The 17,893-nt window shown below is 38.4% G+C and overlaps 1 protein-coding gene across 1 annotated transcript in view; it reads left to right on the top strand.

Annotated features, from left to right (window-relative positions):
- Positions 1-17,088, top strand: part of PON3 (paraoxonase 3) — a 32,809-nt gene extending 15,721 nt beyond the window's left edge. The window contains exons 4-9 of the mRNA XM_007195739.3: positions 2,152-2,317; positions 6,976-7,102; positions 11,934-12,134; positions 13,122-13,203; positions 13,448-13,576; positions 16,012-17,088. Coding sequence (XP_007195801.1) covers positions 2,152-2,317; positions 6,976-7,102; positions 11,934-12,134; positions 13,122-13,203; positions 13,448-13,576; positions 16,012-16,170 — 864 coding nt within the window. The 3' untranslated portion in view covers positions 16,171-17,088. The remainder of the gene's footprint in view (positions 1-2,151; positions 2,318-6,975; positions 7,103-11,933; positions 12,135-13,121; positions 13,204-13,447; positions 13,577-16,011) is intronic.
- The last annotated feature ends 805 nt before the right edge of the window (positions 17,089-17,893 follow it).

Genomic DNA, 17,893 nt, shown 5'->3' with positions numbered 1-17,893 from the left:
TCTACTTTTGACTTTTTGATAAGAAATAAAGGTTCTACCATAGTGTTACATGCCACAGAGATACAGATAAGGAAATGTAGAAGGGTTATCAAATAAGACATTTTGGAGACCATTGATATGACCTTTATAGAGGTGTTTCTACATACTGGTAGAAAACTGATTCCAGGGAACTAAGAGTTGGAGCAATTCAAATCAAGGCAACAAGGTCAAGTGATGTTTCCAAGAAATTTGACAGTGAAGGGAAGGTGAGAAAAATGCCTATTTGAAGTAATAAAGTTGGAAAAGATTTGTTTCAAGGAAGGAGAAATGAGCAATTTTTCAGGCAAAAGAAGGGTACATTGGTGAAGAATGAGTGGTGAAACAAGAGAGAGAAGATGTGATTTCTAAAGACAGGCCCTAGGGAACAGGGAACGAAATAAACAGGTGTTGGAGTTAAGAACAGAAGAAAGATACTCTTTCCTTAAGAAAAGAGGGAGAAAGGACGAGAATTGGTAAAACTGAAGAATTACTGAGACAGAAAGGAGGGAATCAGAGGAAATTCATGTTGACTGGCAAGGATTTTTTTCAGAGAAATAGGAGGTAAAGTTATCCATTGAGAATAGAAGAAGATGGTGTGGACTCCTGAAGATAGTGAAATAAATTTAGAATTGATACTTGGAATATGTAATAGATTACCTACTAGAATGAGCACAAATATTGATAAACAGTATTCAATGTCTGGTTGAAGTTGGGATGTAGTGTTTTTCAACCTGATTTTAGACTAGCCCTATACAGTATAAGAGCTAGAACAGGGCAAAGGGACTTGGCAAAGAATTTGATAAGGAAGCAGTAAGCAAAGAGTGAGGCTTCCTTAGAAGACGGGCTCTTGACTGATGATGGCAGATTCAAGCTCTGGAAGCAGAAGTTTGTGGCTAGGGACATGCCAATCTCTCCTCTAGGTGTGGTGACTTAAGGAGAAGGAATGATAGAGGGAATAGACCTTCCACTGATGGGCTTCAGTGGCCAGTATTGTCTGGGGAAAGCTAGATTTCCCATAAGATTTAAGCATAGAAGAACTGTTCTAAGAAAAGCTTGAAGATATAGGTGGGGTTGTTTGAAACTGAAGATTGACTACCCCAGGGGTTGTGGGGGGGGAAGGGAGGGACAGTGGAAGGGCCAAGAATAGTATAATTGTAAGTAAGAGTGTGTGTGTGTAAGAAAGGAAGGGGAGAGGGAGAGCAAGGGAGAAGGTAGAGTAGGAAGAAGGAAGAAGGAGGGAGACAGAGAGAGAAGGAAAGAATTTAAACTGATTATAAGTGGAAATGAGGGTACAAGAAAAGATACAATGTTGTTGATGTTGATATACATCAGAGTGATGGGGGAAGGATACAGGGAGGAAGTGGGCTGAGTTTTGTAATTGGTATAGAATAAACCAACCCCAAGTTTTGACACAATGACCTGGGATGCAGCAAAGGCCCAATACATTCAGGATGCCTATTATTGGTTGATAAACACCTGGTTCTTCCAGGAGAAAGAGCCACTGTCCAAGTTACTGGAATGAACTTTTTACAATATTTGGAGAAAAGGATTCACATCCAAATCTTTGGACATATCTGTAGGAACAAAATAGGTCAGAAATAGTGAACTGTATGAAACTGGTTCCCCTATGTTAATTCTTGGCTGATTACTCTCTTTGTCATCACATAATATAATGGATGTAGGATGGGAGCAGTGCAATAAAACCATACACCCCTTCTCTCTGCTTTGAGGAGCGTTCATTATATATAGAACAGGACTAGAAAGAACCTTCGCAATTAAACATTTTAATTTCCTCATATTATAAATGAGAAACCTGTAGTACAGGCAGGTCAAGGGACTCAAACAAAGTAATACAGCTTAGTCTCTTGCATTATGCTTTTTGGTCTAACTCCTTCTCTATATATTAAAAATTGAACATAGGTTCTTCCCATGTTCCCATTTGCAGTGGCTTAGATGACATTGGTAATCCCTCAGATCAGATAATGGCAATACCTGACAGTGTGAAAAATCCCAGAAATCTAAAAGAAATTTAGAGCTTTGAACATTTTTGTTAGGCCTTGAGATTTTAGCTTCCATGTGAAAACGTTGCTTTGATACGTGTATATGTGCATACTTATTCTCTGTATTTTAAAGGGATTAAAATATCCAGGCATGCCAAACTTTGCACCAGATGAGCCAGGACAAATCTTCTTGATGGATTTAAATGAGCAAAACCCAAGGGTCCAGGCACTAAACATCAGTGATGGTTTTGACAAAGCATCATTTAATCCACATGGGATCAGTACTTTCATCGACAAAGGTAAAGCTTGAATGCTTAAGAATAAGGGGAAAATGAGGGAAATACAAACCACTCATCCTCAACTATTCAACATGTATGTGAAAGGAGGGAAGATGCTATTTTACCATGAAGATGTATATGTATAAGATAATAAATATGTATCAAAACATTTTTTAACGTCATGTTAAAGAGGGGGAGGCTAGACTGTGGTCACACCCTCTTTCTGCTACCCCCTTTTCTTCTCATCTGACCATCAAAACCAGTTGGGATATTGTTCTCAGAAATCTAACATATAAACTAAAGGCCCTTTGAAAATAATCTCGTCACATTTATAAAGCAACATAAAAGAAAACAATGGATGAATTAGACATTGTTAAAATTAAAAACTTCAAAAGACACCATCAAGGAAGTGAAAAAACAACCTAAAGCATAAGAGAAAAAGATTTGCAAATCAGATATCTGATGAGGCTTATATCCAGAATATATAATTTTTATATCTCAACAACAAAAAAGACAAATACCCAGTTAAAAAATGGACAAAGGATCTCAGTATATCTTTCCAAAGAGATACATAAATGGCCAATAAACACATGAAAAGATACTCAGTATCCTTAGTCATTAGGGAAATGCAAATCAAAACCATCATGAGATACCACTTCACACCCATAGGGTGGCTATAATTAAAAAAAGACAGACAGTAACAAACATTGGCAAGGACGTAGGGAAACTGGCATCCTCACACTTTGCTGGTGGGATTGAGTGCAGTCACTTTTGAATGCAGTTTGACAGTTCCCCAAAATGTTAAAGGTAGATCTACCATATGATGCAGAAACTCTACTCCTTGGCACATACCTAAGAGAACTGAAAACATAGGTCTATACGAAAACTTACACACATATATTCATAGCAACATTACTCCTAATACTCAAAAGGTGAAAATAATCCAAATTCCTATGAAATGTTGAATGCATAACCAAAAGGTGGTATGTTTATACAATGGAATATTATTCGGCAATAAAAAGAAATGAAGTATTGATGAATGCTACAACATGGATGAACCTTGTAAACATTATCCTAAGTGAAAGAATTCAATCACTAAATGCCACATATTGTATGATTCCATTTATATTAAATGTGTAGAATAGGCAAATTTATGGAGACAAAAAGTAGATTAGTGGTTGGCAGGGACTGGGGGGGGGCGGGGAATGGGGAGTGACATCCAATGGATATGGGGTTTCTTTTTGGGGTGATGAAAATATTCTGGAACTAGATAGTGGTTATGGTTGCACAACTCTGTGAATACACTAAAAACCACTAAACTATACATTTTGAAAGTGTGAGTTTAATGGCAAGTGAATTATATCTCAAAAAAGCTATTGTAGAAAACAAAGCATAGTTATGAATACATTGTATATGCTTTAAAACAATAATTTCCAATATTATTTTTTACTTTATAGTTTATAATTCCAGACTAACTTAATTTTTAAATATTTGTGGGTCCACAAATATTTAAATATTTAATATCATGTAGAAGATAAGAAGAATGAAACCTCACTAGCAGTAACTATTAATATGTGAAGGGAAGGCCAAATGGAAGTGTTGCAAATCAAAATTTTTAAATAAATGGTGTTTTAGTCCTTCCAAATACATACTGAAGTTACAATGCATTGTTAATTGTGAAGTTAAATTTGCTAGAGTGATTTAAATGAATAAAAAATGACTAATAATTATCTCAATCCACTTATCCAACCGATCAATGTTTCATTCTTTCATCTGCACCAACAGACTTGTTCATTTTTAAACAAATGGGTGCCTTTTAAAATGCTTGAATACTATTTTACTAAGTAGGTTAAATATTCCCCTGAAATCTAATATGTGATGTTTACTTGCCTAGCAAGCCCTTCTTTAAAAGATAATTGTACCTAACAATTTTACATTGCTTTACAGTTTATAAAGCACTTTATATATATTTTATTCCTCAAAATAAAACCCTGGGCCCAACCTTGACTCTTCCCCTCTCCCTGCCGCATTCAGTCAACTAGTCACAAAGTTCTGTCCAATTTAACCCTCACATATCTCTCCAAGCTGCTGACCTCTCCCCATCCTCACTGCACCATCCCAGTCCAAGTCCCCAGCATGTCTATCCTAGATTCTGCAGTGGCCCCTGATTGCACTTTCCCTCTTATACCAACTCAAGCCGTTTTTATAAGCAAGCATTATTTTTTATACAAATCTGATCGTGTCACTCCCTTCTGAAAATTCACCATATTGTTCCTGTCACTCTGAAGATAAACCCCAAATCTCCAGAATGGTTTCCTAGGCACTACCCCTACATATTCTGGCATCTGGGTGCTCTCTCCAGCCTCAGTGGACACCACTGGCTCCCTGACTCTCTGGACTAGTCACACTGGATTTCCTTTAGTCCTGCAGAATGCTGCATGCCTCAGGGCCTTTGCATCTGTAATTCCCTCTGCCTGGAATGTCTTTCCACTTATTTCTGGCTTATTCTTCTTCATCATTCAGGTCTCAGCTTAAATGTCACCTTCTCAGGGAAGCCTTCCCATCATCTTATTTCAGGCTGTGAACCTTGCTATATTTCTTCTCAATGAACTTCTTCTTTTAGCACTCATCAAAATGGTAATTAATGCTTTTTATTAATGTTAAAAGATAACAACCTTCTTTCCCTCTCCCACTGTTGCTCTATAGTGGGCTCCTTCTCATCTCTAGATCCAAGCTTAACTGTCACTTTTCAAGTGGGTGAAACTGTATGAAGAAGGCATATCTCCCCACTCCCGTATTCTTTTATTTACTAATTATTTCCTCCCTGTTTTCTTCTCTAGAATGTAACCATCATAAAAGCATATGTGACTTGTTCATTGCCGGATTCCCAGAGTCTAGAACAGTGTCTGCAGCATGTTAGGTGCTCTGTGAACATGTGTTAAATGAATAAATGAATGAACCCTATGAGTCAGGCAGGGCAGATATTCATAGTTTTATAGATGGAGAAATGGAGTTTAGAGACCTGCAGTAAAGTGTGACTTCACTTCTGTCATTAGTAAATGGCAATTCCAGAAGTAGAACCCAGATGGTCTTACTTCTAATCCTATGTCCTTAATTCAGGTGAAATTTGGGCTCCTGGCTCTATTTAATAATTTGAGAGTCATCACTTTTTTGCCTGACACCCAAGTAGACATATGATGCTTCACTGGAGAAGGTGTAATGAGTCATCAGATTAACCTGGAGCTATTTTATTCCATGGGATAGTGTTAGAGGTGGGTTGTGTTTTTTTAAGGGAGGAAGGGGAGGTAAGGGTTGGTTTTGGTTTGTTTTTGCTTTTTTTTTTTTTTTTTAAGATGGGACCAGTTTACAGATTAATCCTCAGGCATATAATCAGGCTTTCAGAAGTTAAGTATGTTATGATTGACAACTTATTTTATTTGTTAGTGACCTCCCTTAATTATGTATTTAATTCATAAGGCCAAAACATTACACATAAATTGGCATGAATGAGAAGACAGAAAACAAAAGTCTTCTCACCAAGCATCTCTTATATGAAAAGAGGCCTTAAGAAGGGGGTAAAGCCAGGGCAGCAATGTATTTTTCATGCTGTGTCCAGCAAGAGTGTCTTGTCGAAGGGCCATGTGAGGGCTAAATGCTATTCAGGTTCTGCTTGCCAAGTCCCTGGAACAGAGTTGCCATGCCCTGAAACAGAGTTGGGTCAGACAAAAAGAAAGATTCATCTGTGAGGGAGCACTTTTCCTTAATTCAGGTAAAGGTGCCCATGTGGTTCAGGGGCCCTGAGTATAAGCCCCACATCTCAGGGCTCTGGCTTGCTCCGCTGCATGATTGGAAACCCCATCAAGAAAGGAACTGGGGAGATGAACGCAGATCAAATCCTGAATGGGAGCATGGGCCCAGGCTCTTTCAAACTTGAGAGTTCATCTGACTTAGAACTCCTGATAAGTCAGAAAACAGTACTCTGAGAAGCTAGAGTACTGCCCCCAATCCTGTTCACAGCAGTTCACATTCCGGTATGAGAACAGATAGGTGAACATTCCTGAGGTTGGTTATACCTAAAATTGGCTAATCTATTTTCTTCTACATTCGTATTTACATTCCATGTCTACTGGGTTCATGAATAAATATCGTTACTGCAACCTCAGGTAGGTGACTTGTGTCAGGAGTTCATTCTCTCTCTGGGAAATGTTTATTTTAAAATATTTAGACAGGCCTGACACTTCTTGAACGTGTGTTGCAATGTAGGCAGTTCTCACAGAAAAGAATTCTCGGCAAAGCTTTGCTTGCTTGTACCCACTTCTCTTGTTGAGGGGCCACCTTGGGAAACCGCATCCGTGTTTATGCACCACTGTAGTTCTGCATCTTCCTGTTAGACAGGGTGTGCAGGTGAGGCTGAAGGGAGCACTGCAGAAACATCTGGGCTTGGCTTTGCCACTGGGTGGTGATGAAACTGCTGACAAGTCATTAACCTTCTGAGTGTCAGTTTCTTCAATAAAATGAAGATTCTGGCATTTGTTTGACTTACCTATCAGATGGGTTGCGAGGATCAAATGCAAGATGTATAAGAAAAATCCTTGGACATGACCAAGTTCTACACTAGGTGTAATAATAGTTGCAACAGAAGCAAACTTCTTGGAAATTATGTCTTTTTTCCACTTTAGACCAAATTGTTTATCTTTATGTTGTGAATCATCCCCACATGGAGTCCACTGTGGAGATATTTAAATTTGAGGAACAGCAACGTTCTTTGGTACACCTGAAAACTATAAAACACGAACTTCTCAAAAGGTACGGAATTAAAGTATTCAATTTGCGCCTCTGCTGTGTGCTTTGTTTTCTTTAGTTCACAGCCTTTGTTAAACTTTTGTTTTGAAGCTTTTTCTTCTAAAGCTTTCTAAAGGTTCTCATGGTGACACTGCCCAGCACCTCACTAGAAATTGCTGTATTCGGTATTGAGTATCTTTATATTCTCCAACTTTTTGAAAGCATTTTAATCCTATAAAGTTGGTCTAATTCCATCCTCCATAACACAACAGCACAGAACCTGCTATTGGGCTCTTTAAACACCCACACCCTTTAGTTGTCCTGGTAGGTTGTATTCTGAAAGCCATACCCATTGGGTGTTATAACCAGCCTCCAGAAGGACCATTCCTTTGTTCAATCAAAGTTTTAAAGTAACGTTTGAAAAAAAGGCCTGCAGGCATATATAAAAATTCACATTTATTAAGTATTGACTATGTGCCAGGCACTGGGCCAAAATCCCTAATTCCCTTTCACTCTCACAACTGCCTTTAGTAATAGGCGTGAGTAAACAGAGACTTAGAGCAGTTTGGGGTAAGTTACTTACCCAAATTGCATAATTTGTAAGTGGTAGCACTAGGGTGTAAACCTCGACCCATCTGAATTCGAAGCTGGGCTCTTAATCACTGTGGTGAACATCTTTGAGAAAAATTGTAAGTTTTTTACTGGCTACGTTGCCTGTTTCAAGCCTGTAACGAACAATGAAGAATCTGTTATAAAATGGATTCAACGCTGGAAGACTGGTTCTAAAACTGTAGAGGTTAATCTTTCCATGAGGTAGAAGAGTAGGGAAAGAAAAGGAAGGAAGTTCATCTTCTCTCCTTTGCTCTCTTTCTCAACAACACATTTGGATTTCTCCCCATAGAATTTGGGGGCAACAAAAGGAGAGGCAGAAGAAGTAAGAGAACTTGAAGTTGTTGACTTTTCCCATGATGCACTGTGCTGGGTTCTGAGGCACAGTGGGGACCAGGACTGCCACTGCTGGGTGACTGAGAAACTGTGGACAAGTCACTTAACCTGTGCTTCAGTTTTCCTCAGCAAAATGGGGATTCCCTCATAGGCCTGACTTACCTACCAGGTGATTGTGAGGGTCAAATGCAATAACATCACCTTGTGGGAAGAGTGCCTCAGAAAGCATAGCCTGAGGGAAAACTCAAGACACAGCTCTTTGGTTAGGGAGTACCAGCCCAGGATGCAGAAGTCAGACACCAGCCTGAGGCAGGGAAAGTGGAGTGTTATGGGTTGAATTGTGTCTCCTCAAAAAGATAAGTTGAAATTTTAACCCCTGATACCCCAGAACATGACCTTATGTGGAAATAGGATCCTTACAGATGTAATTAATTAAGATGAGGCTGTATTAGAGCTGAGTGTGCCCTTAATCCAATATGATTGATGTCCTTATAAGAAGACAGACGGACACACGGGGAGAATGCATGTGAAGATGGAAAGTGAGATTGGAGTGATGGATCTACAAGCCAAGGAATGCCTGAGGCTACCAGAAGCTAGAAGAGGCAAGGAAGGATCCACCAGTAGAACCTTCAGAGGGAGCATGGCTCTGTCAACAATTTGATTTCAGACTTCTGGCCTCCAGAACTATGAGACAGTAAATTTGTGTTGTCTTAAGCCACCCAGTTTGTGGTACTTTGTTACAGCAGCACCAGGAAACTCATATGGGAGAGAGTCTATAGCAAATGCATTGTTAAGCCAGCTACTGCTAAGTGCAACTGACTGCTTGAAATCATGGGATTGCCCTCCAGTAAGCAACATAAACCTCATTTCAAGACAATCTGGCCAAGATAAGAAAGGAAGAGGAGTTTATCCACCCCCCCACCATCTCTCAGTAGTCAGAGGTTTGCCTCAAGGGGTGTTAATTCCTGCACATACCTTTTTACCCATGTGCAAGGCAAGTCTGGTGATATCCTGTGCTTTGAATTTGACACGGAAGCCTGGAAATGGGAGTAAGAGGCCTATAACAGACATGAGGTAAGGCGCTATAAGGGTACACTGTGGAAAGTCTGTCAGATCCTATGCAGAGCTGGTTGAAATAGTGCCAGCTGGAATAGGGCAGGTGCGGCTTTGAGGATCTAAAGAGGACCTTGAGAGGTACCCTGATAAACGCATACCCAAGCATTTCAAAGGGTAGAACAAGGTGCTATGGAACAAATTATGAGGGAATTTAACTTAATCTATGGTGTTAATACTTTTTGGAAGAAGGACTGCGTAAGCTGAGACCTAAAAGACAAGTAGCCCAATAACACTGGGAAAGTCATTGTACAACAAAACCTCAAAGTATTTCCTGATTCATCCAAATTTTTCTTTCCTAAATTTAATGTAAACTTGTATGGATATAACTGAATCACTTTGCTGTACACCTGTAACTAACACATCATTGTTAATCAACTATACTCCAATATAAAAAAAATTTTTTTTAATCTTATATGCCACTAGAAATGGTGGCACATTAACTTTATTGACAATATTGTGTATTTTACAAAACTGCTGAGTAAAGAAGCTTCACACACACACACACAGGTTCAATCTTTTTTTTTTTTACATTTTTTTCTAGTCATCATCTCTTTTTTTCTTTTCCAAAATAGAAATGATTGTTTTAATTGTTGTAAGAGTGAGACTTGGTTCATTTAAAAATTTCAATGGTATTGAAGAACATAAATAAGAAAGAATAACACTCATAATCCCACCTATGCAGAGAAAATATAAAGGTCAGGATGAACTGGATCTTGCTACAATAATAGAAAAGAAAAACCCTAGCATCTTTAATGGCTCAAACCCACAAAGTTTTGTTTTGTTTTCATACTCATGCTACATATCCAATGTAGGTGATTCAGGGAGTCAGTTTTATGGTGTCCTCATTTAGAACCCTAAGAGAGGACCACACTCTCATTTATCAGAAAAGTTGCTGGTTACTGTGGAAGAGTGAGGGAAGCATGGTGGATCTTGTACTGCCTCTTAAAGTCTCCCATCTCGGAAGCTACATACATTACTTCAGTTTTTTTTTTTTAACTCTTTTTTTTTTTAACATCTTTATTGCGGTATAATTGCCTTACAGTTGTGTGTTAGTTTCTGCTTTATAACAAAGTGAATCAGCTATACATATACACATATCCCCATATCTCCTCCCTCTTGCGCCTCCCTCCCACCCCTCTAGGAGGACACAAAGCACCGAGCTGATCTCCCTGACCAGCTCTTTATCGGCAACCTGCTCATGAGGTGGACAGATCAGAGCTTAAAGATTTTTTTCAAAATTAGGGGAATATGGTGGAGCTGCATATTAACAACAGTGGGAAATTACCCAATTTTGGGTTCGTTGTGTTTGATGATTCTGAGCCTGTTCAGAAGGTGCTTAGCCACAGGCCCATCATGTTCAGAGGTGAGGTCCATCTGAATGTGGAAGAAAAGAAGACTCGCGCCGCCCAGGAAGGGGACTGCCGAGATAACCACCTGCAGGGACCTGGAGGCCCTCGAGGTGGGCTGGGTGGTGGGATGAGAGGCCCACCCTGCGGAGGCATGGTGCAGAAACCAGGATTTGCAGTGGGAAGGGGCAGTGCTCCAAGGCAGTGAATTGCTCTTCACCGATCTTCAGGCAGCAGTACAAACCCTAGCACAGAACGGTGAATTTCTTCAGCCAACCTTTGGTATCTTGGAATCTGATCCTAGTCTATCATAAACTTCTTAAGTTTGTACAATTTTACTTTTTGTGTTAATGGTGTGTGCTCCTTACCCGCCCCTCCCCCCATTTTAGTCCTTCACTTCCAATTTTGTGGAATGATATTTTAGGAAAAATGGATTTTTAAAGAAGAAAAAAAAAAAAGACTGCATTTCCCTGCTTTACTTGCATATACAGACTGGATTTTTTTTTAACAGTTTCCCCAAAGGAATGTTTCTTGCTTATTACTGCCATTTGGTATGTTTCGTTCATTGGAATATTTCTTACTGATTTTCTACATGTTTCAAAATCCTGGGAGAATTACAGGATTTGATAAACATTTTGAAGGCAGGAAAAACCCAAATTGTCTCTTCTTTGAGAGTCAGGACTACCTTCTGGTGCGGAAAAATTGCCGTTGGAAAAATTGACAATTTAGATTCTCTCTGGTATGGTTAAAAACTGAATAAAAGGTGTTAGTGGAGTTTTTCTTTGGATACGCGATCACCAAACAGTTCCAAAACCTACTGTTTTTACCACTGAAATTTAAATTGTGAGATAGGTTTTAAATGTCTAGAATGCAACTGATAAGCTTTTCTTGAACTGTTAGATTTTTTTTTTTGAAGTAGAGTTTTTTCATGTTTAATTTGTATTTGTAAAAAAAGAAAAAAAATTTTTTTTAAATCTGAGTAACACAAAACCAGAACAAAACTGTTGTGCCTTCTATTTATCTTTGATTCCAGTCTTGGCAATTGTTTAAAGAAAAATAATAATAATTTAAAAAAACCTAGATTTGTTCTATCAGATTCAGAGTATGTTGGGAATTATAGAATCCCTCTTTCACCTGTAAAAAAAAAAAAAAAAAAACAGTCGCAAGTCAACAGATTTAGATTTGAGGTTTATTTGTATACTTGTCTGTTTTTGCTGATTTCTGTGGAAGGGAGGAGTGAGAAAATAATAAATGGCTAAAAGAAAATCCATCAGGGCAATGAAAAGTCATGTACTTTCTGTGGAATCCTTTAATCCATACTAGTTCATGTATACTTTTTCAAACTGATGAATTTATTAGTCTTTGAGATTTAGTGATTTTAAATAGCCCATGGGGTTTTTTCTTTTCCTCTCTCGTCTCTTTCCTTTTTTTTTTCTTCTTCATTTTAGTGTGAATGACATTGTGGTTCTCGGAGCGGAACAGTTCTATGCCACAAGAGACCACTATTTTACCAACTTCTTCTTGGCACTATTAGAGATGGTCATGGATCTTCGCTGGACTTACATTCTTTTCTACAGTCCAAGAGAGGTTAAAGTGGTCGCCAAAGGATTTAGTTCTGCCAATGGGATCACCATCTCACCAGACAAGAAGTAAGCTCTTTTAAAAATTCCAACCCTTTACCGTTGACATTTTCATGATTCCTTCCCTGAAGAAGTGCTTACTTCCTGAGGCTTAAGTAGTCAATACATGTGTGGAGGGATCCACCGTGGCCAGGGTTCACAATAAATGTGTGATCTTAAGCCAACCATTGCTCTCTTGCACTTTAGGGTCCCCCAACAAAATGAGGGATTTTGACTCAAGGATATGAGGTACTTGTTCCAAATTCTTATGTGACTAAAAAAGAGTATAAATGCATGATTCCTCTGCCCCTTATGAGGCTAGAAGGTTTTTAATCACTTATACTAAGTTCAGTTACCCAAAAGTTCTTACTGGAGAGGGAGACCCAACTTAGATTGGGCATTGGGATTGTATAAGTTTCAGACTTACTGTTATACTACAACAGAATTTTCTATAAGAAGACATTATTTTATGCAGCATAAAATTTTATGAGAAACACTCTTTTAAAGTGTTTTTAAAATGGAAGGTTATTTAAGAAGAAGAGTACCATGAATATTAAATATAAAGGTGAGATAATAAATAGAGATGATCCCTGTGGAAAACAGCGCTAAGTATTCTTCCTCTTTTTAAAAATAATTGTGATTGAGTTTCATGATCATCTGCTACTTCTTTTCAAGCACAAGTTTCTGGAAGTATAGGCTCTATTGGACTTATGAGAGGTCCACTTACCTCCATTCAATTTAAAGAATAAAGTGTGACTCCTAACTGATGAGACTGAGCCTATATGTCATCTAGAAACACCAATTCCATTACCTTATGGTCATATCTCATATTCAACACTTACTTAAAGCACTTCAAGAGTATTAAAAATACCAGTCCATTATCTTTTACTGTGGTTTAGAAAGGCATTGTAGTGGCACTTTGAGATATTGTGAATTTGTATACTTCTTCTCCAAAATAAAAGTTAGTATCATCTCTCATTACTACTTGCTTAAATGTAAATGTTACTTACTTCAAAGGTATATCTATGTAGCTGATGTATTGGATAAGAACATTCATGTAATGAAAAAACATGACAACTGGGATTTAACTCAACTCAAGGTAAAAGTGCCCTGTCTTCCCACACAACGTGTTCTATTACATTAGCTCCCAAGCTTGACCTCGGAATGTGCTCCCTGAATGAAGGAAATGAGACTATTTTAGAAGAACGTTGGTGAGATTATGCTTGCACTTCTAAAATTCAGTAGCAAAAATCTAATTTCAGGATCCAGAAGGAGCTGGTGGGAGGGAGGAGGTAGGGAAGAAAGTCAAAACAATGTCTTCACTACTTCCTCTTTGTTGGAAGGTAATCCAGTTGGGCACCTTAGTGGATAACTTAACTGTTGATCCTGACACGGGAGATATTTTGGCAGGATGCCATCCTAATGCCATCAAGCTGCTGATGTATAATACTGAGGATCCTCCAGGGTCAGAAGTAAGTTCTTATACTTCTCTAAGCTCATGGGAAAAGCGGCAAGAACAAACAATTTGTTGAGGTGACTTGGGAGAATTTAGCAGGTCATATGTGATGTTCCAGAATTGAACAAATTCTGCATATGGAAAGAGTAAAGATTTGGGGCAGGATGGGGAGATACAGCCCATTAACCCCTTCAAGTCACCTGGTGACAGTTTAACATCAGTGCTAAACAGCATATCCCATCCTTGCAAAGGCTGTACTTGCTATTGGGAATCATGGGAAAATATGAGCTTGATTATTCATATTGACCCAGATTCCCATATCATAGTTCCAATCAGGATGTAGGCTCTGAGCAGGCCCTAAAGTTAGGCAAAGGGAAAGTCATATATGGAAACATCTTTCATACTGCCCAACAGGAAGCTCACATGAAAGGGTTTAAATGACTGTAGTCTCATAAAAAAATTAGATTTTGCCTGCAGGTTCTATTATATATGATAGTGTTGAAGAATGTCTCATTTTAAAGATGTTATTTTAAATATCTTCTAAAATAATATCATAAGCCATTGAATTTTATATGGCATTAGAAACAATAGCATAAAGCATTGCAATTTCTATAGCATTGAGCTTAAGAATAAAAAAATCTCTAGTGAATTTAAATACAGATATAAATTCTTGGCACACATACTATGAGAGATTTATTCACAAAAATTTATTGAGCACTTATAATGTACTAGACTTTGTTCTAATGCTTAGAAAATAATCAGAAAACAAAACATACAAAGATCCCTGCTGTTAGGGAGGGAGAAAGACAATGAACAATAAGCATAAGAAATAAGTAAATTAGTAAGTTTGAAAATGGTAAGTTCTATGGGAAGAAAAAGCATAACAGTAAAAGGGATCAGGATTACTGTAAACAGAGGAATGGCAGGTCTTATTAAATATGGAGACTAGGCTATGCCTCATTGAGAAGGTAAGGTTTGAACAAAGAGAATGTTTGAATCTAGGTTTGGGGAGTTGGGAAATTGAGACTCAAATCCCACCCTGGTAATTGGCCCAGTGCGTAAAGTAGAACGTACAGTTATTCTGCTTCCAATATTGCTATTCTTTAGTTTAAAAAAAAAAAAAAAGATTTGTTTCTTTTATTAACATATTAGTCACAACTTTCTTTGTTTTGTTTTTGGCTCTGCTGCATGGCTTGTGGGATCTTAGTTCCCTGACCAGGGATTGAACCCATGTCCTCGCCAGTGAAAGCACGGAGTCCTAACCACTGGACTGCCAGAGAATTCCCTAGTCAACAATTTCTTGACAAAAAACAACAACAACCAAAAAAAAACCAAAACAAAACACCCCAAAACATCAAAAAAATATAAAAAGAAACAAAAGTCCAGCCTGAGACTAGAACCTGAAGAATTGTTACCCTAAGCTACCCTGGCCTCAGATATATGCCCCCCAAAGTGATACATATAGCTTTTCTACAAATGCCCAACAACAATGTCTGCTTTAAGAGAATGAAAATACGACCCATAGAATGATATGAAAATTGTTTAGACTCTTTTTCATGTCTCCATTTTCAAGTTTAATCATTTGTTTATTTTAGATAAGGCTTCTTTCTTCACAATCACTGACACCCTTTATTTTTGGTGGGGGCTAATGTTTTCTACATGAGTTCCAGCTTGAGTATTTCCATGTAACAAACCTGAGATAAAGTTGTAGGATCTTCCTCAAGATAAAACAAAAACAAAAACAAAAAAAACTAAATTCTATTTTAATAAGAGATGTTGATATAGACTCATGACTCATGAAATCCTAATCCTAAATTAAATCCTAATTTAATTCACGTCATGTCCTATTTGAGTGAACTTCATCCAGGCTATTTGGAAACCTGAGCACTTACATATTTACTGATGAGCAAACTAAACTGTGTAAATCCTGAGGATCAATAACAGTACTAGGCAGTGATGTGTCAGATCGAATTCCAAAGTATGCATTCTTTATGCTTCCTTGAGGGAGGGGTCCAGCTGTGAAAACTACCATCTACTGGTTCTGGGTTGTGTTGGCTGGCTAACTGGTTGTCCCTTCATTATCTTGTCCCATGTTTCCCTCCTCATCCTGTATGCCCAGTCAAAGGCAAGAACCTTTCCACAGAGGGAGCAACAAGATTAGATAAGAGTATTCACGGTTCTTACCTTTCTCTATAAAGTCCGAACTATCAAAATTGTGTGAACCATCTGTTGAGGAATTTGGCTAATGTGAGATCACTAGTCCACTTGACTGACTAGATATCGTTAGGACACTGATACTTTCATCAGAAGAAGAAAAAGAAAAGATTGAAGATGTACGGATTTTAGCTTACTGATTTCTGAGAAACATATTACTCCTGGAGTATTTGGGAAGGAAAACATCTCTGATGGCTGTTTGTTCATAGTCTACTAATGAATGATCTTTCTTGACAGGTACTTCGCATCCAGAACGCTTTGTCTGAGAAGCCCAGGATAAGCACTGAGTATGCCAACAATGGCTCGATGCTTCAGGGCAGCTCTGTGGCTTCTGTGTACCAGGGGAAGCTTCTCATAGGCACTGTATTTCACAAAGCTCTGTACTGTGTGCTCTAGAGTCCAGATATTCCAAAAAGTCTACATGTTTGGTAAAAGTAAACCCTTAATTATATGATAACTGGAACTATAAGTAAATGACAATAAAAATAACTAAATAATAAATTTTTATTGGACACACCAATAAAAATGTGTCCGGCTTTTCTCATGGATAGAAGAAGCAGAGAGATTACGTAATATCCACCTAACTGCAAGTCAGGATAGTGACAGTCCAACAAGAGACTAAACCTCTTAATTCTTTTTATCTACCACCCCCAATATTCTTTCTACAATAAAATGAGTGAGCTGTGGTAAGTGAGGTGTCCAGCTCACCTAGGGCTCCTTGGTAACTGTGTGGCAAAATTAACCTCCTGCAACTGTGATGTTCTGAGCCTCCTGCAGTCCAGACCAGGAGAAAAGCTAATGTTCAAATATTTACAATTCCCCCTCTCTTCCCTCAATTGCACAAGGCACACGCTGCCAATCAAGTGCCCAGCCCATGGATAAAAGCAAGAATTGGCATCATGTGACTGCCCAAAGTCCTCCTTGAACTTGCATTCTCCCAATGTAGACACAGGAAATCAGATTCTGGAAAATCTGACAAAGACAGACCACACTGCCTACTTTAAGGCAGGGCAGAGCTAATCTGATCTTTGTAACAGGTCTTTATTTGTAGTGATATCTGTATCTGAAGCGTTGTAATCAGCTTGGCTCTGAACCAGGAGATGGGGCCTCAGGACTGTTATCCTCATCTGCTTTAAACATGCTCTTCTGGTTGATTCAATAAACACTTATTAAGCAACATTCCATAGACCTGGCCCTAAAGAATCTGAAATAAATAACAGTATTGTATTGAAATCTTGTCTTAAGGACCAAGTCAACCTTAGTTTGATGAGAATGAATAGAAGTGTCCCTTTCTTGGTCAAAAACCAGGACAACCTTTAGGAAATCATTAACGGGACTTAGTATACACAAGCACTCCACCCCCTTCCTTTTTTGTGACTTTTGCTGGGGAGTGGTTGGTTGATTTTTTTTTTTTTCTCTCTGGGGATGGGGTGTTGGGGTGACCTTTTTATTTCCTAAGTCATTTTGCTCAGTTAGATGTAAGTTTTGTTGAAAAGTTTTGTAGCTGGGTAAAATTCTACTTTTTAGCCCATGTAACCCTTTCTGATTTAGACAGTAGGATTGCAGTTTCCATTGATTTAGGGGATGAATGACTCAGCAAAATGTTATAGTCAGTTCTCAGATTTTAATTTTGAGAAGCCTAACCATTAGGGGGACACAGAGAAAAATAACTAAGAGCATGTATACAGCCGGTTTCGGAAAATATGTCTTATTTTCTGTCCTTAACCCTTACAACTACAAATTAGATAAAGTTTACCAGACTAGGGGGGACATGGAGATCCAGAGATGAGAAGAATAAGAGTATTTAGATGCTGGTGTGTTCCTAAGAATTTGCCCTGGCTTCTTCCCAGGCCAATTTAGGAAAGGCTTCATGATAAAACTCCCAGAGAGATTTGGGGGATCTCATTGCCAGGGACCAATATGTCCTTTCACAGTGAGGGCCTAGAAAGTTACAAAGCTCTGGAGTTTCCCTTCTTGTAGGCACTTCCAATCTTCATGTGATTATCTTGAGCCTCTTCCCTCACTTGGCTTGGGAGGGAGAAGGATTGCCCCTCACAATAGATGCTGCATTTTGATGATTCCTTGTCTTTTCTTCCCCAGTCTTTCTGTTTAAATTGTC

The sequence above is a fragment of the Balaenoptera acutorostrata genome, chromosome 7 (genome assembly GCF_949987535.1).
Source record: "Balaenoptera acutorostrata chromosome 7, mBalAcu1.1, whole genome shotgun sequence".
NCBI classification, from domain to species: domain Eukaryota; kingdom Metazoa; phylum Chordata; class Mammalia; order Artiodactyla; family Balaenopteridae; genus Balaenoptera; species Balaenoptera acutorostrata.
The sequence above is the reverse complement of the archived record's forward strand: the minus strand, read 5'-3'. Positions and strand labels throughout refer to the sequence as shown.